The sequence below is a fragment of the Corvus cornix genome, chromosome 1, assembly GCF_000738735.6.
Source record: "Corvus cornix cornix isolate S_Up_H32 chromosome 1, ASM73873v5, whole genome shotgun sequence".
In the NCBI taxonomy this organism is placed as follows: Eukaryota; Metazoa; Chordata; class Aves; order Passeriformes; family Corvidae; genus Corvus; species Corvus cornix.
In genome coordinates, this window is record NC_046332.1 from 4,544,911 (window position 1) to 4,562,858 (window position 17,948).

A 17,948-nucleotide genomic window follows, 5' to 3' on the forward strand; every position below is an offset into this window, starting at 1 on the left:
AGTTTAAACTTCTGAATGACAAACTGTGTTTTGTTGCTTGCTCACAGGAGCCAATACAGTATATTCCAGAGAGCACAAACAGGGCTTTTTTTTGCTCTTTGACATAGTAAATTGACTTATTTTTCCCTAAATCTATAAAGTCAATTATTCAGATTGAAACTTTCCAGTTGCTCATTATGAAGGAGTGGGAGTTGGCAAGAAATATTCAGAAAATTCATGCTGCAATTCATGGTCCCGCTCATGAAAGCGAAGGAGAGAGAATTTGTGTGGTTATTCTGTACGGATGTGAATTTGTTTTTGCCTCTGGCAATTTCGAATCCAGCGTCAAAGCTGCCTTCTGGAGAAAAAAAAAAAAAAGGTATTTTGCCTTAAAAAAAAAAAAAAAAAAGGAAGAAGAAGAAAAAACAGCTTGTCACCTTCCCTTTCTGCCTTAGCCTGCCTGGCAGCCTTTGGACTCACATTGCCCTGTTGCACCCTTAGTATGGCACTTCAAAACAAGATTATTTAGTGTTGATTTTTACTTTTTTCTCCAAGCTCCCAGGATGTGCTGAGAGCCAAATTGTCCAGCTCAGGCAGCAAAGGTGCAGGACGTTCTGTTTCAAGGCATTGGATTCTCTCTTCTGAGCTCTGCAAGCATGTCCCATTTCATGGATGAATGCAGTAATTCCCGCAGACAGTCACGTTTTGAAAGCAAACAAACAACCTTTTCCACCACCCTTTTACTTAAGAAAAAAAAGGTGTTGGTGTGTAAGACTGTGTCATACACGTATTGCCTGGAGGGTGTCAAAAGGGCTTTCTTTGGAGCCAGGTACTTCAAAGGAAAAGCAGTCCCTGCTCATGCTGTGTAGTGGGGTTGGCACGGTGCCTCTTTGGTGGGTTGAAAGCCTGTGCAGTCTTTCTGCAGGGTCTGACGTGAAGCAGAGGTGGGACACTGATTCCAGATGCTGCTGCTGCTTCTCACATCCGTGGGGTCACCTGTCTGGCTGCTCATGTGTTTCTCATAGGATTGCTTGCTTCCTCAGTCCTCTTAAGGCCCCAAGTTTGGGAAAACGATGCCTGTGATCCAGACTTAAGGCGCTGCCCTGTTTAAGTCAAGCTCTTTTTTGTTTGGTGTTTTTTTATTCCTGCTGTAAAAAAAGAGAGGCTGATGAGCCCTGAAATGATAAAGCCTGCTCCTACACTTACTTTATTTTGAGGTAACAATTTCTGTCTCAGAGGAGCTCTGAGCAAGTGCTTTCCCCAGCACACCTGGCGTTGGCTGTCTGAGCTCAGGAGAGTCTCAGATGTGTGTTTGCTGGGGCGGTGTGTGGGGGGTAGATCCGTATCTGCTGAAGAGAAGCGTCACGTCTCGCTTTGAGGCTTTGAGCGGGCTGGGGTGTGTGTGAGTGAGGGACCAGGAGCTTTGTTTTGTCGCCACGGTTTATAAGTGAAAGGGACTTGGTGGGCATGGATCTTGTGGTTGCTGTCAGACAGGCACGCAGGGCCTCCGAGAATCTCTCAGCAGGGAAACAAATCTGTGTGAAATGTTCAAGCCATTTCATAATCAGCTTTGTAGCCAGATCTTCAAAATACTCAAAGGGCTCCCAGACATCAGTTGTTTTGAACAAGGAAGAAAGGTTGAAGGAAAGGAATAGAAAAAAAAAGAAACATGATTAGTGATATTAACCTGACCCAAGAGACAAAAAGGGTGGAGATTTCTGATAGAAGAAGCCAGCCTGTGTTGTGGCAACGGGGCCCAGAGCAGCAGCTTGTGCAGTGCTGTAGGGCAGCAGGCTCCCTCCTCCACTGAGCCCATGTCCTGCCCCTTGGCAGGCCAGAGCAAACTAAAATCACAGGTGATCTGCCGGGCAAACAGCTCCTGAGCAGTTCCCGAAATGGCCTGGCTGGTTTCATGCAGCTGCTCTGTGGTAAATGATGGGGGATTTTCTGGGGCTGCACTGGGATGCAGCAGCAAGGTGTTGGAGTGAGAAAATGCATTTGTTTCTCTGAGAGCGTGGCGTCAAGCCCTGATTTGTGTGGTCCACGCTGAAACACAGAGCTGATCCTTTCTGATCAAAGTACTGCATGTCTAGAATGTAAAGGAAAGGCAGAGGTAAGTCATACGGTATCTGTACTGTGGTCTGTACAAAGAGAAGTGTGTCATTAACAAAACCTGATAAAAGGACAATTAGTGGTCAGGATGGAAAGCTGTAACACAGGGGTGAGCCAGTTGGGTAGGTAAAAGAAATGTGATTTATCTGTCTGCAAAGGATAATAAAGCAGTCATTCTCTCCTTAACTGAGGCTATAAAGCTATTATGAAAACCAGCCTGGAGAGTGTCTGGCGTGCAATGCCCAGGGGGGCAGCAAGCATAAAAAAGTGTCCTTGGCTGATGTCATGGCTCTGGGTTTTCTGTTCCTCCCTGAACCTTCCTGACCAGCACTGAGAACACCATTACCCTGCAAGTAATTTTTTTGTGCTTAATGTCCTATTTTGTCTAACTTCTTACAGCACAGAGTGATTTTAAAAATAGGACAACACTGAACACTCTGGTAACTATAGAAAATCATTTGATGACATAGCTTTGTTTTCTGTCATTTCCCACCATTAAGATTTTCTGTATAACGTGCACTTTCTTGGCCTTTTGACAAGTACTCAGGAAGTTGTGCAGCAGTTGTGTGAGTAGGATCCTTCAAATTCAATACCTTATAATCATCATCATGCTTGTGCTATAGATTTTGATTCCTACATGACCAAATAAGGTTTAAAAGGATATTTTTATATAAAGTCAGGCATGGTTTTGCAGAAACTGCTGGGGTTCTCTTTTGACCTAGTGGTGCATTTGTGATTTGAGGAACTTGGACAAAAACAACTGGGAGAGTAATGCCAAATTCTCTGTACTATTGCAAGCAGCATGTGGAACTGGCTTCTTTCACATTTACACTTCTGCTCAGTAATAAAAATAAAATACAATTCTTGACTGAAAATAAGGATATCAATTTTGCCTTTTCAGTTGTCAAGTGAGTTGTTATTGAGCAAAATGACTATGCATTATTTCCATGAAAATGCTGGTGCCATCAGACACCACCACACCAGTAAAGCACAAAACATTTCTGTGGAAATCAGTAGTCAGTCAGGGTTCCAGGAGTCAAGAGTTCACAAGTTGATCCATATGTGTTAACAACTTTATCTAGAGTTTTTATTATTGATTTCAGCACTGCTGGGTAACTTTCTGGATGGTAAAATTTAAGGCAGTAGAGCTTGATCGTTCTGAGTTTGCAGAAGAATATGTTTCTGATTAGAAGCAATTCTGTATGCCAACAGACAAATGTACTCCCTTCACTCCAATTGCAGTAATCTGCTAAGAGAAATTCTAATAGCAGAGTATATTTTGTTTTTAAAACGTGATTTACTGACATTTCCTAAAAAACTGAAAGTACAACTAACTTTGAAATACGATTTTTAAAAAATCTTAATTACACAGTTGGGTCTTGAATTACAAATTGGTTGTGCATGAATTCTAACTATGCCCAATATCTGATATTAGGTTATTCTGCAGATAGTATAGCCAGCTGCAGAATTTAATCTCTTAAAAGCTGCAGAAATACTAATCTCTGAACAGCCCACCAAGAGGGTATTTCTGTGTCGTAGTCAGCTGAGAATTTTAAGTGAAGCAGTATGTTCAGTGTGATACTTTATTTAGCTTTACCTAGATTATAAGTAGCAGCATAAAACTGTCATTCAACTGCTGCTTCTAAAGAGTACATAATTCTGCATAGAATTTGGTAAGTATTTTTTTGCTTTTTATGCTGCCACCATTATGACAGTGTTAGAAATCTGACAGGGAAAAGAGAAGAAATATTACTTTTATTGTTGTAAACTATGTCTTAAGACTGTAGTGTTTGGATCACCAATTGTTAGCATGGTAATAAAATAACAGATTTTCTCTGTCCCAGCTGGTCAGACTTTTTCTCTTTTAGGGACTTTTTTCTGATCATAAACACACAAGACCGAGATATTTAACAGTGGGACACTGGAGGAGGATGGGTCTTGCTAGCAGGGAAATTTGGCTTCAGGGGGCTTGTGGCACTAGTTTGGAAAAATCAAATTACCTAAGGTCTATGAAGATCTGCTTATGATTTCTCTGTTTAAATTTCATTCATTGTTTTTTCCAGCATATGAAATTAAAAGCACCCTTATGAAATGAATTAATTAAAATAATGTTTGCTCTGTAGCTGTATCTACATCTCTATGTAATTTAATTTAGATAAAATCCCACCATGTGATGGTGGATGCCATCATGTTAGATAAATTTCAGGTGACTGCATGGAATCTGTTAGGAAATTACTGGTTTTGTCATGTCCAAGCAGAAAATCAACTGACAGGAGAAATACATAGTGATTTTTTTTTTCCCCCATTATTGTTTTTGTGAACCAGTTTTATATTCTAAACAGTATCAGGCAGAGCAGGTTACAAAGCCAGACTTATTTTGCTTCATGTGCATAGACTTTCTCCTTAGACCTTTGTATTTTGTGCATGTGCTGTGCTCTTCTTCAGTGGAAATGCTGAAATGTTTGGAGAGTTAAATATATGTATTTGGTGCGGTGCAATGAGCTGAACCATCTGGTCCTTCCTGCTCTTTTGCCTTGTAGTAAATTATTCTAATGTAGCTCTTGCAATGGACTCGGAGTAAACCACTGCTAATTTTTGTGGATAAAGTAGAAATACAGCTTTGGAATATATTTCTAGAAAAATAATACTGCTTAAATTGAAGGGTTCAGAGGCAATTATTTTTTTTGCTGACTTCTAATGTGTACGCATGTGAAAATGAATTGCAGAAGAACACACTGTCAGGTTACTCTGAAAGCAGGGTAGAATACAGCAAATTTAAGGAGTAATGAAGAGATTTATTTTCCAGAAAAAAATTGTGTCTGGTCATACTCTCCAAACTTGAATTTGTTACACTGAGTAAAGATTTATTGTATAATGAATATTGTGTTAGAAGAAACATTTGCATTTATCTTTTAATTATTGAGGCTCACACCCTGTTTCTTGTGCATCTTTGACGGTGTGCGTGTGTGTCAGCCTTGGGGCCAAACCTGTTCTCATTGAATTAAATGGCCTGTGCTAACTTGAAATCAATGGTGTGGGGAATGAATTCACCCATTTTGGAATCTGGTCTTTACTGGGAGGAGAACTGGGACATTTGTTTACATTCACTTGTGTTTCTTCCTCCGTTTGGATGCGATAAACCCCAACACAACCCTCGTGAGAGCTGTCGGCTCCGATAGCTTCACTTTTTTGACTGTTAAAACAGGGCAGCTTCTCCAAATGGATTTCAAGGGATAGATTGAAATAATTAATGCACATCTAAGGGCTAATTCCGTGGGATAACACTTTGCTTAATGGGATTAATTCCAGGCTTGCACATGCTGGAAACTCCCAGAGGCACAGATCAGGCCACTGCAAAGCACCTCGAAGTAGGTCCCTAGTACCTCCTCTCTTCCCCTCTGTCCTATTAGGAATACACACCAAGTCCAGATGTGAATGAATTATGGGTTAATCAAACCTAATCCCAGAAAAGCATTTGTATTAAGGGAGGAGAGTGTTTTGTCGTGTACAAGCCCATGCATTATCTGGGCAGCCCAGCATTGTATTTGAGGTAGTGCAATACACAATAAAGGGTTCTGTGGCAAGAAGAAATTGTAATGGATAGAAGTAGAAGAAAGATTTTTCTTAGAGAGTACAAGAAGTAAATTAAATGCTAAGGATCCTTTTCACATTTAGGTGAAAAATTATTTTCTGTGGGCATTTGATCACTTGGCGATTTTTCACCCCATCCAGCAGTTCTGTGGCTGCAGTTTCCCAAACTGTGCTTTCAATAAAGCTTACCTAAGCTCCCAATGCTATGAAAAATGGAGCTTATATAAATTTCCTTTGCATTCTAAATCCATCTCAGCTGCACACAGAAAGCAAACAAGTACAGTTTCCATGCAGCCTTTTTATCTCTCTGCACATCCCAAAGGCTTCCCAATATGCCTTTCTGCGGGAGAGAGAGGGTGTTTAAAGTAAACATAATTTCAAAATTTTCATCCATTTTAGAAGCAGCATTAAAGATCTTAAAGGAAACATGTTTTATGAGGCTGACGAGCAATTAGATGAGTGCAGTGGTAGTGCAAGTGCATAATTCTACACTTTATAAAATTAGTTGGAGTGAGAAAAATCAGAGACAACATAATATCCCATCTCAAGTGGCTGCTTCAGAGAGGTGCTCTGAAAGTTGAAGGTATGAACAGAATTGTTCTGTAAAATATATCTGGTAAGTGGCTGAGAGCTGCTTGCTTGCGTTAAGATGGAAAGAATAAATACAAGGGATCTAAATCCTCTGAAATAGCTGTGCCATTCCTCCAGGAAAACAAAACTAAACTAAATCTAGTCATAAGCAATAGAATAGGATTTCTCTTTGCTAAATTTGTGGAAAATATCTTATTGAAAAATCTTGAAGAAAAAACAATAAAGTAAATTTAGTGCTGTGGATGAAATTAATTTAAATTACTCATGATAGCTCACCTTTCCAGATTTTCAATGTATTCCCAATTGGTTAATGGAATTAACTTGATAAATTGTAGTATTAGTTGCATGCAGTGAGTAAATCATAATTACTTCATCTCAGTTGCAAATACTGCCATAGAATGGTTTGAACTAATAGTGTAAATAATCAGGAAATTTTCTTTGTGATGAGAGATGGGGGTCCTTTTCCTTGGGTTTTTGAGGTTTTTTCCCTACAAGTCTGTTTCCACAGAGAAGCAATTAAGAAGGTACCAGCTTCCAGTGCCCGAGCTTTTGAGAGCACTTCAGTATTTCTGACGGTTAATGTATTACTTTTAACTTATAGTTGGTGAAATAAAGGTGTTAAGTAAAGTCATTAATGATAAGGACATTCTTTCCTCCTATTTCTCCCACCCCATGCAGGAATGTATTGCTTTTCAACAGTCTTTAATTCAGTCAAAATTTATATATATGCTCTTCGTTCTTGCCATTTCCTATGTTTGAGAAGGTGTGTTTCAAAATATAGCACCTTTTTCTCCCCCTTATCCTGTACTGCCATCTGAGATAAGGTTTTCTATAGTTGGGTGTAGTCCATCAGTTGGCTCGTAACAAAATGCAGCAGTGGAGATGTACCAGCCACAGTTTTGTCACCTGAGAGAGGAGCACGGGCCTCAGCAGTGAGGTGTTAACAGGGATAAAGCCGTGCCCATTTGCAGATCCATGGTCAAAGCCCTTTCTCTTCAGCAGTGCTTTGCTTTGACATAAAATTTTAGCTGCATAGTTGCTACATGCTATGAAAGTGTGAATGCTCCCAAATCAGAGGAAGGACATTCCTGAGGTGGAAGAAGAAATTCTTTCTTTTTCAAATGGAATGTGTAAGGGTCCCTGGAGTTAAGGGTTTGTTCTGAGCCCCTTTGCTGAAGGAATCCATCGAGGACCCAGGCAAGGTTTGTTGTGGTATTTCCATTCTGTGATAGCTCATCCATTGGCTCCTTTTTTATGAGGCCTGTGAAATGCTTCATGTGCTGTTTTCAGAGTGTAATATTCCCCAGTGGTCTTAATATCATTATTGCTAAGCTTTGGTGAGTAATGCTGCAAGAAAAATATACACCCAAATAGAAAAATATTAACCCAAATCCTTAATCAGCCTTTCTCTTTACTCTGTCCATAACTTGCTCTTGCACAGGAGCGTTTTTTTGCCTGTGCATCTTCTGACAGAGGCAGGACATGACACACACGTCTCTCCACTAAGTGGGTCAGTGGCAGGGGACTGCTCTGAAACCTCTCCCTGACTGTGTGTGCAGCTACTGCAGGCTTTAGAGCCTCAGCCGTTGGGGCTGGTGTAACCTCCTTCCTGCCTGAGAACCCGAGCCACTGCCTCTGCAGATGATTTAACTATTTCCCTCCTTGACACCAAGCTTCACTAGGAATTTCTTTGCCCTCAGAAGCTTTGTTGCATGTGGATGTTGCAATGAAAACATCTTGAGGCTTTGCTAGCCTTGAAATAGTCTGCTCCTCATTGTTCTGCTAAAGTAAATCTTGCAGCCTTTCCACTGCTCTTCGTGTGTCTACCTTCCTTCCGATTCAGTCATTTATCTGCTGAAAAACATTGTATGGGAAATACGTTGAAAGTCTTGAATGACAGCTACCTGGGTTTTGGAAAATGTTGCTCTGGACTTAACCTAAAAAAATGGATGGCTTTCATTATTGGGGGTTTGGTGTCCTTCCCGTCTCTGGCTCTGTTGGCACTGGTTAGGTCTGGTGCTGTCGGTGAGTTTAGGTGGAAAGTGATCCCAGAAAAAGGAAAAAATTCGTGGTTTGGTTGCAGTAGGATTAGCTGTGATGAGTGTCCAGACACGGCTTTGACCATACATCACGGATGGCTCCTGTAATTGTCCCAGCTTTGGTCCATGTTGGCTGCAAGGGAAGGAATTCCTCATGGGCTGACTCTTCCCTGTAAATGGCCTTGTAGCTGCAATTCTCCCTCCAGCACCTCCACCCTTAGCTTGTGTTCTTGTGAGGGATTTTTTATTTCTCTACTTGTAGCAAATCAAGGGAGTTGCAATTAAGCTCAGTCTGAGACAGAGCAGCCCTGGTGAGGCTCTTGCTGGGCCTGTGCACCTCTGCATTTGGTTCCAACCACTTCCCACCAGTAGTGATAGCCCCCATAAGCTTAATGACTTTTGGAAGTCTGAAACTAGGATAAAAGGGAGTGGGGTTGCCTTATAAATCTCCTGGTTGGGAATTGTTATTTATGTTATAGTACATTTGATTACTGGAGCCATGAGCTGTGAGCTAGTTGTAATGTCTAACTTAAAAATGCTAATTTAAAGTGCTTAGGGAAACGTCTGCCACATCTGTGAAGTGCTCACTGAACAGAGAAACACATCTGATTGTGATCAGCTGCACCCTGTGTCTGACTTAGTGTCTCTTCCTTCAGCCTCGCAGCATGAAGTCTCTTTGGGATTCCTGGGGAGACATGGAGGCTGAATTCTTTTATGGCGTCCTCCATCATGTGCACGGGGTTGTAGGAGCTGAACATGAAAAGGCCACCTGATAGTAAATCAGTCTGGGGTGAGTTACTGCTGCGGGACAGAGTTGGTAGGGCAAGGGAAAGGCTAAGTGACCTCGAAGCATTTGAATAATAATTCTTGCCTCTTTGTACACTTAACACCAGATTGAATTAGACAATAGAAAATTTACAGCGGGGAACACCTTTTGCATTAACTAGATTAAACTTTTGCTATCCCTGATGAAGATGGGTCTAGTAAAAGCACTTGTGCCTGATCTAAACCCCCTACAAAAGCTGAAGGAGCTGCACAGCTTGCATCTGTCAGCCCAGCTTGTTGGATAGCCACATCTGCAGTTGTCCTGTGCATGGTTTGCTGTCTCTAGGAGGCAACATCAGGCTTGCTTCAGGAAAGCCCTTTGCACCAAGTCCTTGCTAAACTGAGAAGTGAAAGCAGTTGCTTTTTCTGAGAATGACTGACTGTTTTGATGAAGCAAGGAGTCCCCTTCCACAGATGAGCAAGGCACTCCCCTCCTTTCTGTTTCTAACGAGGCTCTGGAAGGATTTTGGAGGGTGAAAGACTGCCTTATTTAATTATATATTCAAAGTTAATCTTCTTCACCTTCAGACTTAAAAGGTAGATCTTTTATTGTTTGCTACATGTTTCCTCTTCCCACATATCAAACAGCTGTTGGAGATCTACTTGTCTTGCTCCTGTTACAGTAGCCTGGACTTTTTTATTAGAGTCTTTATTCCATAATGTTCTAGAAAATCATAGAATCATTAGAAAAGTTTGGGTTGGAAGGGACCTTAAAGATCATCTAGCTCAAATCCCCCTGCTGTGGGCAGGAACCCCAACGTTTAGCCCTTTCTGGATTTATAATATTTTCCTTCTTTTGAATCTATTTCTTCTAAATAAATCAGAGGGAAACTTGAATTATTTGAACTTTATGATAGTGCCTGTCTGAAAGGGATCCTAAAAGGAGTATGAAGGGCTCCCAAGAATCCTAAAGCACCTTAACTTGACTTTCCATAGGGCTAACATTCATTAGTGTAAAAAAGTGGAAGGTAATGACCTAAAATACTTTCCTTTTTAAATGTAATTATTTGGGCTGCCTAACATCTGGTCTTGTAACCTGAATCCTGATCATATCAGCAGTTTCCTCCGACAACAACAAATTCTAATGCTGAACTTCATGAGCACGAGCTTTGCTTTGGGCCATGTTGTGTTTCACAGATATGTGATGGAATATTGATGATAAATTAATTGAGCCTTTGCCTTCTGCAAGTGAAGGAGGATTTGGCCCCTGCGTCTTCAGTCTTGGAGTGCCACAAGTTTGTTTGTTGTTTATATCTATGAGTAAACTCCATAGAAATATATAACTATAAATAAACCCCAGTATTATCTTTAATAATTTTAGCTGGCTAACTTTTAGGCATTTGGTCTGGGCTGTCTTTTCAGCTGCAGGCCTGTGTACACTTGGAGTGAAGCATCATGCAGGGTGCTCATCTCTCTCCTCATCCTGTCCCAAGCCCAGGGAGCTCTCTCAGGTTCAGAATTTTGCTTTCAAACAGCAGCAGTGAGGCAAGATCCATCACACCCAGCATCTCCCTGCTGTCAGTCTCCACAGGGAAAGTCTGGTGGGTGCCTGATGTGTGGTGTGGTGTGGTGGCACCTGCAGCTGTGGAATCCTGTCCCCATGGGGGTCTGGAAACACAAACCTGCAGCAAGAGGCTCTTGGATAATATGGGGTAGAACTGGAATGAATGTATACAGCAACCCAGAGTTACATGGACCACTGCTGGTGGGAGACGGTGGTGTCTGAGAAAAGCTGCCTGCTTTCCCCAGCAAGCAGCTGTAGCAGCTCTGGGCTGTTGGGAGAAGGCACTACCGGATCTGCCTTTAAACACCTTTGTATGTAACCACAGTTGCAGCAATAAATCTCTTGTGCTGGGATTGGTTTTCATGGGCTTCACTGAGAAACTCGGTTTCCAGGAAGATAAAATGCTTCATTTACAGCTGTTACTGAATTTTGGTAACCCCTACAAGTAAAACTCTTAAATGAATCACTTAATAAGAGCCATAGGAGAGAAAAAATTCTATGGTGGACAGATTTGATCTGGATTTACAAGTAATTCAGCTTTTACAGTCTGTATTTCTCAAACTATTATCGGGAATCATGGTCTAACCCAATCCAGATGCACACTGAAAACATAGGAGGAGGAAAATCCTATTACAAAGAAATGTGCTGGCACGTTTCAGAGGTCCCGACCACGTTCCAGTGATTCACTTCAGCTGATCCCCATTGGTACTGGCTCAATTGGGCCAGCCCTGTGGATTGGACCCCAGCCAGCTTTGGGGGGCAGCAGCCCTCCCTCATGTCAGGTTTTGGAGCAGGGCGACTGTGCCTGGATGTGGGTTCTGGGACTCCCTGGCTCTCTCCAGGTCTGGATTAGGGGGACAGCTGGCAGCGTGGGCAGGTGGCTGAAGCTCCACTTGCTGCCCTGTGCAGGAGAGCTGGTGCTGGGCCTGAGCCAGGGCCTCGAAACCCTCTGTGAAACCACGCAGGGCTCTCGAGGCGGGTGCCCGCCCGCAGCACAGCCTCCCTCGCCGGCCCCCAGGCTTCCTCTCCCTCAGCTCCTGGGGCTGCTCTTGGGCTCTCGCTAAAGGCTTTTTTCTCGCTTGCTTGTCCGCAGCAGTTCTGAATTGCCTTTTCTTTCTATTTTTTTTCTTTGCCCTATACTTCAGGAAGTAAAAGGCTGCAGGGGGTTGTTGCAGAGGTGCTGGCAGAGCTGCTTTGGGGGTGTGAGTGTGGAGCAGGATGAGGGACATGCCAGCCTCGGGTCCAGATGTGTGAGTGGAGGGACCTGCAGCAGCAGGAGAGAGTGCCTGGGCACAGAGGAGGGCAGGACTGCATTCCTGGGTGGGAGCAGAAAAGAGGAGGGGAACAAAAGTCCAGGCTTTGGAAGGAGGAGGTGCTGGGAGGAAATTCAGCAGCAGAAGCACAACTGGTGAAGGAGTTTCAGGTGTAGGCAATTGGGATTGAGAAGGGCTGGCAGCCTGGGCAGTGCTCTATGTAGTGACTCTGTCTCCTCTCAGGTCTGTCAGTCCCTACCTAGCTCTCTGTACAAAGCTTTCCAGAGCTTCTCCTGTACAAGCTCCTACAACTGAAAGGTGATTAGCAAAGGCACAGTTTGTTCCCGTTTGCCCTCACATCCTGGTGGTCTCTCAGTAAACGTCCCCCCTGCCCTGCAGCAGGTGATGTTACTTGAAGCTCCTTGCACAGGAGCACAAGGTGAGCACGAGTAAGTGCCAACTTTCCAGTTGTTATTCCTTCAGAGCTTGCTTCCCTCTCAAGCAAGATCACCACTCTGACCTCGTCTTTGAGCCCTTTGCGTATTTGTGCACCTAGGCCTCGATTCATGCCTCAGCTCCTTTTGGATTCCTGGAGAGAGAGGTGCTCTTTGTCTGAGGCACATTTAAGCAGTGAGCTTGACATCATTTACAGTGCCATGTACCTGCCTTCCCCACTGGCCTGAGACCTGACACTGGCCGTGCCCCCGCCTGTACTGGGTCATTTTGCTTTAAAACTCTGCTGTATTTCACTGGACTGCTGAAATCTGGACTGGTATAACACTGATATGTGAATCCTGGAAAGATGCTGTGCAACTCCCAGTACGCACTGGGTAACCTGTGAGGTTAACAGAGTGGGAATCATCCGTGAAATAATTACTGTTTGTGCTTTGCTCTGTGTGAGGCAGCTGAGTGTGACTGCTCCCTGGGGCCTGGCACATTTGGCTCTGCCCAGCTGCCATCATCAGCGTGTCCCCTGTGACTTTGGCCTCAGCCCCCAGACCATGGCTTGTGAGGGACAGAAAGTACAATTTGGTGGTGTCTAAGGGACTGGCCTTCTGTTTTGAAGAGGCAGTAACTCCTCCTCTAGCAATTTAAAAACCTAAACTGGTCCTGTTCACCTGAATGGATGGTAACTGCTTTAACTGCCACATGTTCATTGTGCCTCCTATCTCTTTGACCTTTGCTTCAATAGGCTTTGTACCTTCTGTCTTTCTCTCTCTCTCTCTTTCTAATCCAGAAACCCATTGCAAAGGTTATTATTTAGAAAGCGCTTTGTACATTTTGTTTTGCTTTGTTAAGAATACAGAAGTCAAACATATTAAGGAAATGACATGAACTAAGAGATAGGACAAGGGGAAGTAGCTTCAAGCTGTACCAGGGAAGGTTCAGGTTGGATATGAGAATATTCTTCACTGAAAGAGTGGTTAAGCACCGAAACAGGCTCCCCAGGGAAATGGTGGAGTCACCATCCCTGGAAGTGCTCAAAAAATGAGTAGATGTGACACTTCACAATATGATTTAGTGGGCATGGTGGTATTTAGCCAAAGGTTGAACTTGATGATATCGGAGGTCTTTTCCCACTCTAATAATTCTATTCATTTTATTGTTTGGTTGGTTTTTTTTCCTAAATATTGGACTTTCTCATTGTCTCAAAACATGTTTTTCCAGGAACAATCACAGCCAGACTAGCAGGCTTTTCCCCACTGAACAGCTTTAATCCATTACCTGGGATGCTGGAGGCCAGGCTGCCCCACAAAAGCACCACGTGGGCAGAGTCAGCCAAGGTCGACCATGGTTGGCACAGAGCCCCAGCTAAATCCCCTGCACTCTTGACATCTCCTCCACAGTCCTCCGCGTCTCCTGCCTCAGCTCCTCCTGCTCTGGGGATTTTGTTAATGCTGGAGAAATACTGGACTTGAGATGATTGTGTGAATGTGCCTGGCTTTGGTACAAGAAGAGGGGATTCAGGGCCAGGATACCCAAAGAGTACCCAAAAATGCTGCCTTCAGCAGCATCTCAGATGCCTCCGGGCTGTGTAAAATATTGTCCTGTGAACTGTTAAGAGGAAAAGCTCTGGGAAGGTAATCTCAGCTTGTTTGTTGGTTTAATATTCAATGTTGGGCAAATAACATAATCTCTCTGTCTCTATTTACCCCATGTACAGGAAATTTTATAGTCCTGAGGAAATGTGGTGAAGGATGTTGTTCATAAAGTGCTTTGAACCAAATTTTTTAAATGGCAGAAAAAGGGGGGGAAGAAGGAAAACCCTCTAGGATCTCAATTTATTTCCATGGATTTGTTTCTAAATGCATGATTTAAAAAAAAAAAAAAATACAAACTCCTAGTTCAAACAAACAAAATCTACTCTTTGGAATTTTTTTCTGGCTGTGTGAGGCTGTCAGTGGGAACAGTGATTGTTTATCTTCATCGAAGGGCTTTGCAGGTTATTGATAATTTTTTCTTTCTCTTTTGAACTCACTCCAAATCTGCACAAAGCACTACTCAGATTTATTTTAAGGTGTTTGTTTTGTTTTGTTTTTTATATAACTGCAATACAGCTTTTCCTTGGGGGATGGAGCCGGAGCTGCACATTGGATCTGTAGTTACTTAGCCCTTGATTTTTTTAGCTATAGTTTGTGAACTTTCTACATCTTTATGAACTGATACAGGGGCAATTTTATCAGGTTTATCTGCTGGAACCCAACAATTTTAAGGTGTCCTCCTGGATGTGGTCAGTGCATAAATATTTATATGGTGGCTGAAAAAAGATGGGGACTCTCTTTTTAGAAGGAGTCATATGGAACACGTGAGTGGCAGTGGGTTCAAGTTACTGCTGGAGCAATTCCTGTTGGACACAAGAGGACAATTTTTCACAATGAGAATAATTAACTATTGCAATAATCTCACCAGGCAAGTGGTGCATTCTCCAACACTGGACACCTTTTAGGATCCATTTGGACAGTGTGCTGAGCCATCTTTTCTAGACCGTGCTTTTGCCAGGAACAGCTGGACAGGATGATCCTTGAGATCCCCTTTCAATGGTATTCCATGATTCTATGAAATAAAAATTAAAAACCTTCTGTGGGAGGGCCACCCAAGCCAATCTCTCCTGTGCAAAGATTCAGGTTTAAAGCCTTCCTCCCAACCAGAAGGCACATCACGGTGTCTCACAGCTGTCTTTATGGATGTGTTCTGACATCTGGGGTTAAAAGTCTGTCTCTCCTACCCATAGCTCCCTTCTCACCTTTAACAGTGTCCAGCATTCACAAACTGGGAGCCCAAAACAACCTCCATAGAGAATATGTAACCTGGGATATGGGAGAAGCAGCTTCAGAGTCTTCAAAAGAGAGCAGTGATTTCAGCCTGGGTCTCCCACTGAACTTGATGGTCTCAATCTTTCTTTACATTGAATGCAGAATTGTTTCCTGAGAAGCCCTCCCTTAAAATCGTGTCCAAACAGATGTATTTTCTCACACACACTTGATGAAGGAAGCCTTAACCAGGCCCAGTCATGAATCTCTGAAGGAAATGCTGCTGGGTTTTCCCAGAAAATAGATGTCCTGTGTTGGTTGGGGGAGTTTGCAAACATTTCTGTCCATGGAGATATTCTCAGCTGGCTGAGGTCCTGGACGGTCTGGTTTATCTGAACCTGTTTCAGAGAAGGCTGGACTTGCCGTGGTCCTTTTTGACTAGATTAATCCTACAATTCTTATATTCAGAATTCCATCTCCTTTACACAGGGGCAGTGTTGCCCTCATACTGGCTATTAATTTTCCATGAAGTGCTATGCAGCACTGCCACATTTATGCTGCCAAGCACCCAGTGACACAAATGACCTTCTTTGCTGATGTATCTGATATTTTTGTACAGATGCTGCATCAGTTCTTGGCCTCACGGATCCCAGACTCTGCTACGTGCTGGATGGATTCCTCTTCATTTATGCAGTGGTGATGACAGCCCTTTTTGTGAAAGCAAAGGTCAGTCTAACCAAACACAGATGCGTTTGGATTTGGTGGTGTAAAATAGTTGGGCTGGGCTGGAAAGTGGCAGTGGAGAGGAACCATCTCTTTGAATGGAACTTTTTTATTCTTTTATTTTCTTTCTCTCTCTCTCCTTTTTTTTTTTTTTTTCCCCCCTCCCCTCTCCGTTTCTGGGGTCCAGTTGAGCAACCTGGGGAAGTTCTTTCCAAAGGTTCATGAACGGAGGGGGGAAGAGTATATGAGAGTGTTTTGATGCTACACTTATGGATACATCAGAGATTCTGGATTTTGTAGATGGGAAATGATTGATCAAGAGTGATGTGGATTTTTTTTCTCCTGCATTGGAAGGAGAGGAGGGGATATACAGAAAATTCAGGGTAAATGGCAAGCTCGTGAAGGATGTATTAAAATGTCTCAATAATTCAGACATCTTTGATACTATGAGTGTGATGACACAAACAACATAACCCAAACAGCCATGGGAGAGGAATTGCGTAATTGCTACAAACATGATTCTATGCCTAAATATAGACCTAGCTAGAAGGTTACTTTTAACAAAGAATTGAATGTGATAATAACTCAAGAAGAGTAAATCAATACAGAATGTAGTTTCAGAGGTTGTTTTTAAAGACTACAACACAAAGTAGCTGCTCTCACTGACCCAAAACTGCCCCCTTTTACCTGAAATTTTGTCTTAGCAATTGATTACTCATAAATATTGTCAGCAGCCAAGCCAAAGAGCAGCTACAGAAGGGATAATCCTTTATGTCTTTGTTAGCTGCCACTCACACCAAATTACTGTGGTGGTACCATATTCCTGCAAGCCAGGTGCTGCTCCTGAGGGGTGCATGGATTCCCTGCAGGAAGCCCAGAAACTTCGCAGGCAGCTGGAGAACCAGGGGCCCAGGGAGGCACAAGATTAAGACAGGAAAAGAATGGAGAGGCAAATCTGAGGAGGGCAGGTATGTAGGGAACAAACTCAGATGTTTGTGAGCTGGTGTGATGTGAAGTAAAATGACTTGGCTGCTGAGAGCAGGCTGGTGTGTGGATAAAAGTGCCACTGCAGCAGTGGTTTACATTGCCTGTAGCCTCACAGGGAGCTGTTTGTGGGTTACCCTGTTTCTGATGAGAGTAGGAGAGAGGGAATGAAAGGACTGAAGGGAGCCACTGTCTCTCTGCTCATGGAATGGTCTCTTTCAGCTCAGCCAGGCCTCTGAACCACAGCTGCGACCAGGCCAGGATGACGTGTACAATGTGAGTAACTGCTGGTCTTTGTTTTTTAATCTACCACCCAGACAGACCTTTTGGGGCACTTAGAGACGGTGAATTGCCTGCTGGTCAGAAAAGCTTTGGATGAGCCAGCTAATGAGTAGGCTGTACCTGTGTGCAGCATGGCAGCTGTAAGGAGGAAAGGTAAAACCTCGCAGGGGCAGCTTCTGGTGTCACCACTCTGGTCAGACACTAGAGAGGTCTTTGGGCTGTAGGTTCCTGATTTGAGCTGAAGGTTGGCAGGAGCCCAGGCTGTTTGTTGTGCTGCCCTATGGAACAGGCCTGTGAGACCTCTGGGTGTGTGTGTGCAGCCACTGCCCCTGGTGCTGCTGCTGCTTCTGTTTGATGTGGGCTGGGCAAAGGCCAAATGCCAAGGAATGGTGTGGAGCTGACTTTGGGCACCCGCAGCTCTTACATTGCCAAGTGTGTGGAGCCTGAGCCACCACAGCCCCTGTGTCTCCATTCCCAAGCTTTCCTGTTGCCCCTCAGCAAGCCCTGTTGTACCAGATGATTCCAGAGATGTACCTTGTCCTGTGCTCTGACCATGGACAGCACCTTTAGCCAGTGAAAGAGGACAGACAAGATCCTGCCTGTGCCTCCTCATTAAATTGCTCACTCATGGCAGCATTAAACTCTTAGCTATTTTGGCTATGTCTAGTTGTCTTTTAATTTTTTTTTTCGCACGCTTTTGACCATAGCCACATCCTGTGATGGGTTCTGTTTAACTCTGTAATGTATGAACACTAATGTAATTTCTTTTCAGTTTAAGTGTAGCCTGTCACCTTTCAAGTAGCACTCTGTCAGC

The 17,948-nt window shown here is 43.3% G+C and overlaps 1 protein-coding gene across 2 annotated transcripts in view; it reads left to right on the forward strand.

The window, feature by feature from the left end:
• The window catches only part of CD247 (CD247 molecule), a 50,116-nt gene that overhangs the window by 26,498 nt on the left and 5,670 nt on the right, over positions 1 to 17,948 (forward strand). For both annotated transcript variants that reach the window (XM_010399468.4, XM_019285917.3), the window contains exons 2-3: positions 15,765 to 15,871; positions 17,075 to 17,128. In XM_010399468.4, the coding sequence (XP_010397770.2) occupies positions 15,765 to 15,871; positions 17,075 to 17,128 (161 nt within the window). The remainder of the gene's footprint in view (positions 1 to 15,764; positions 15,872 to 17,074; positions 17,129 to 17,948) is intronic.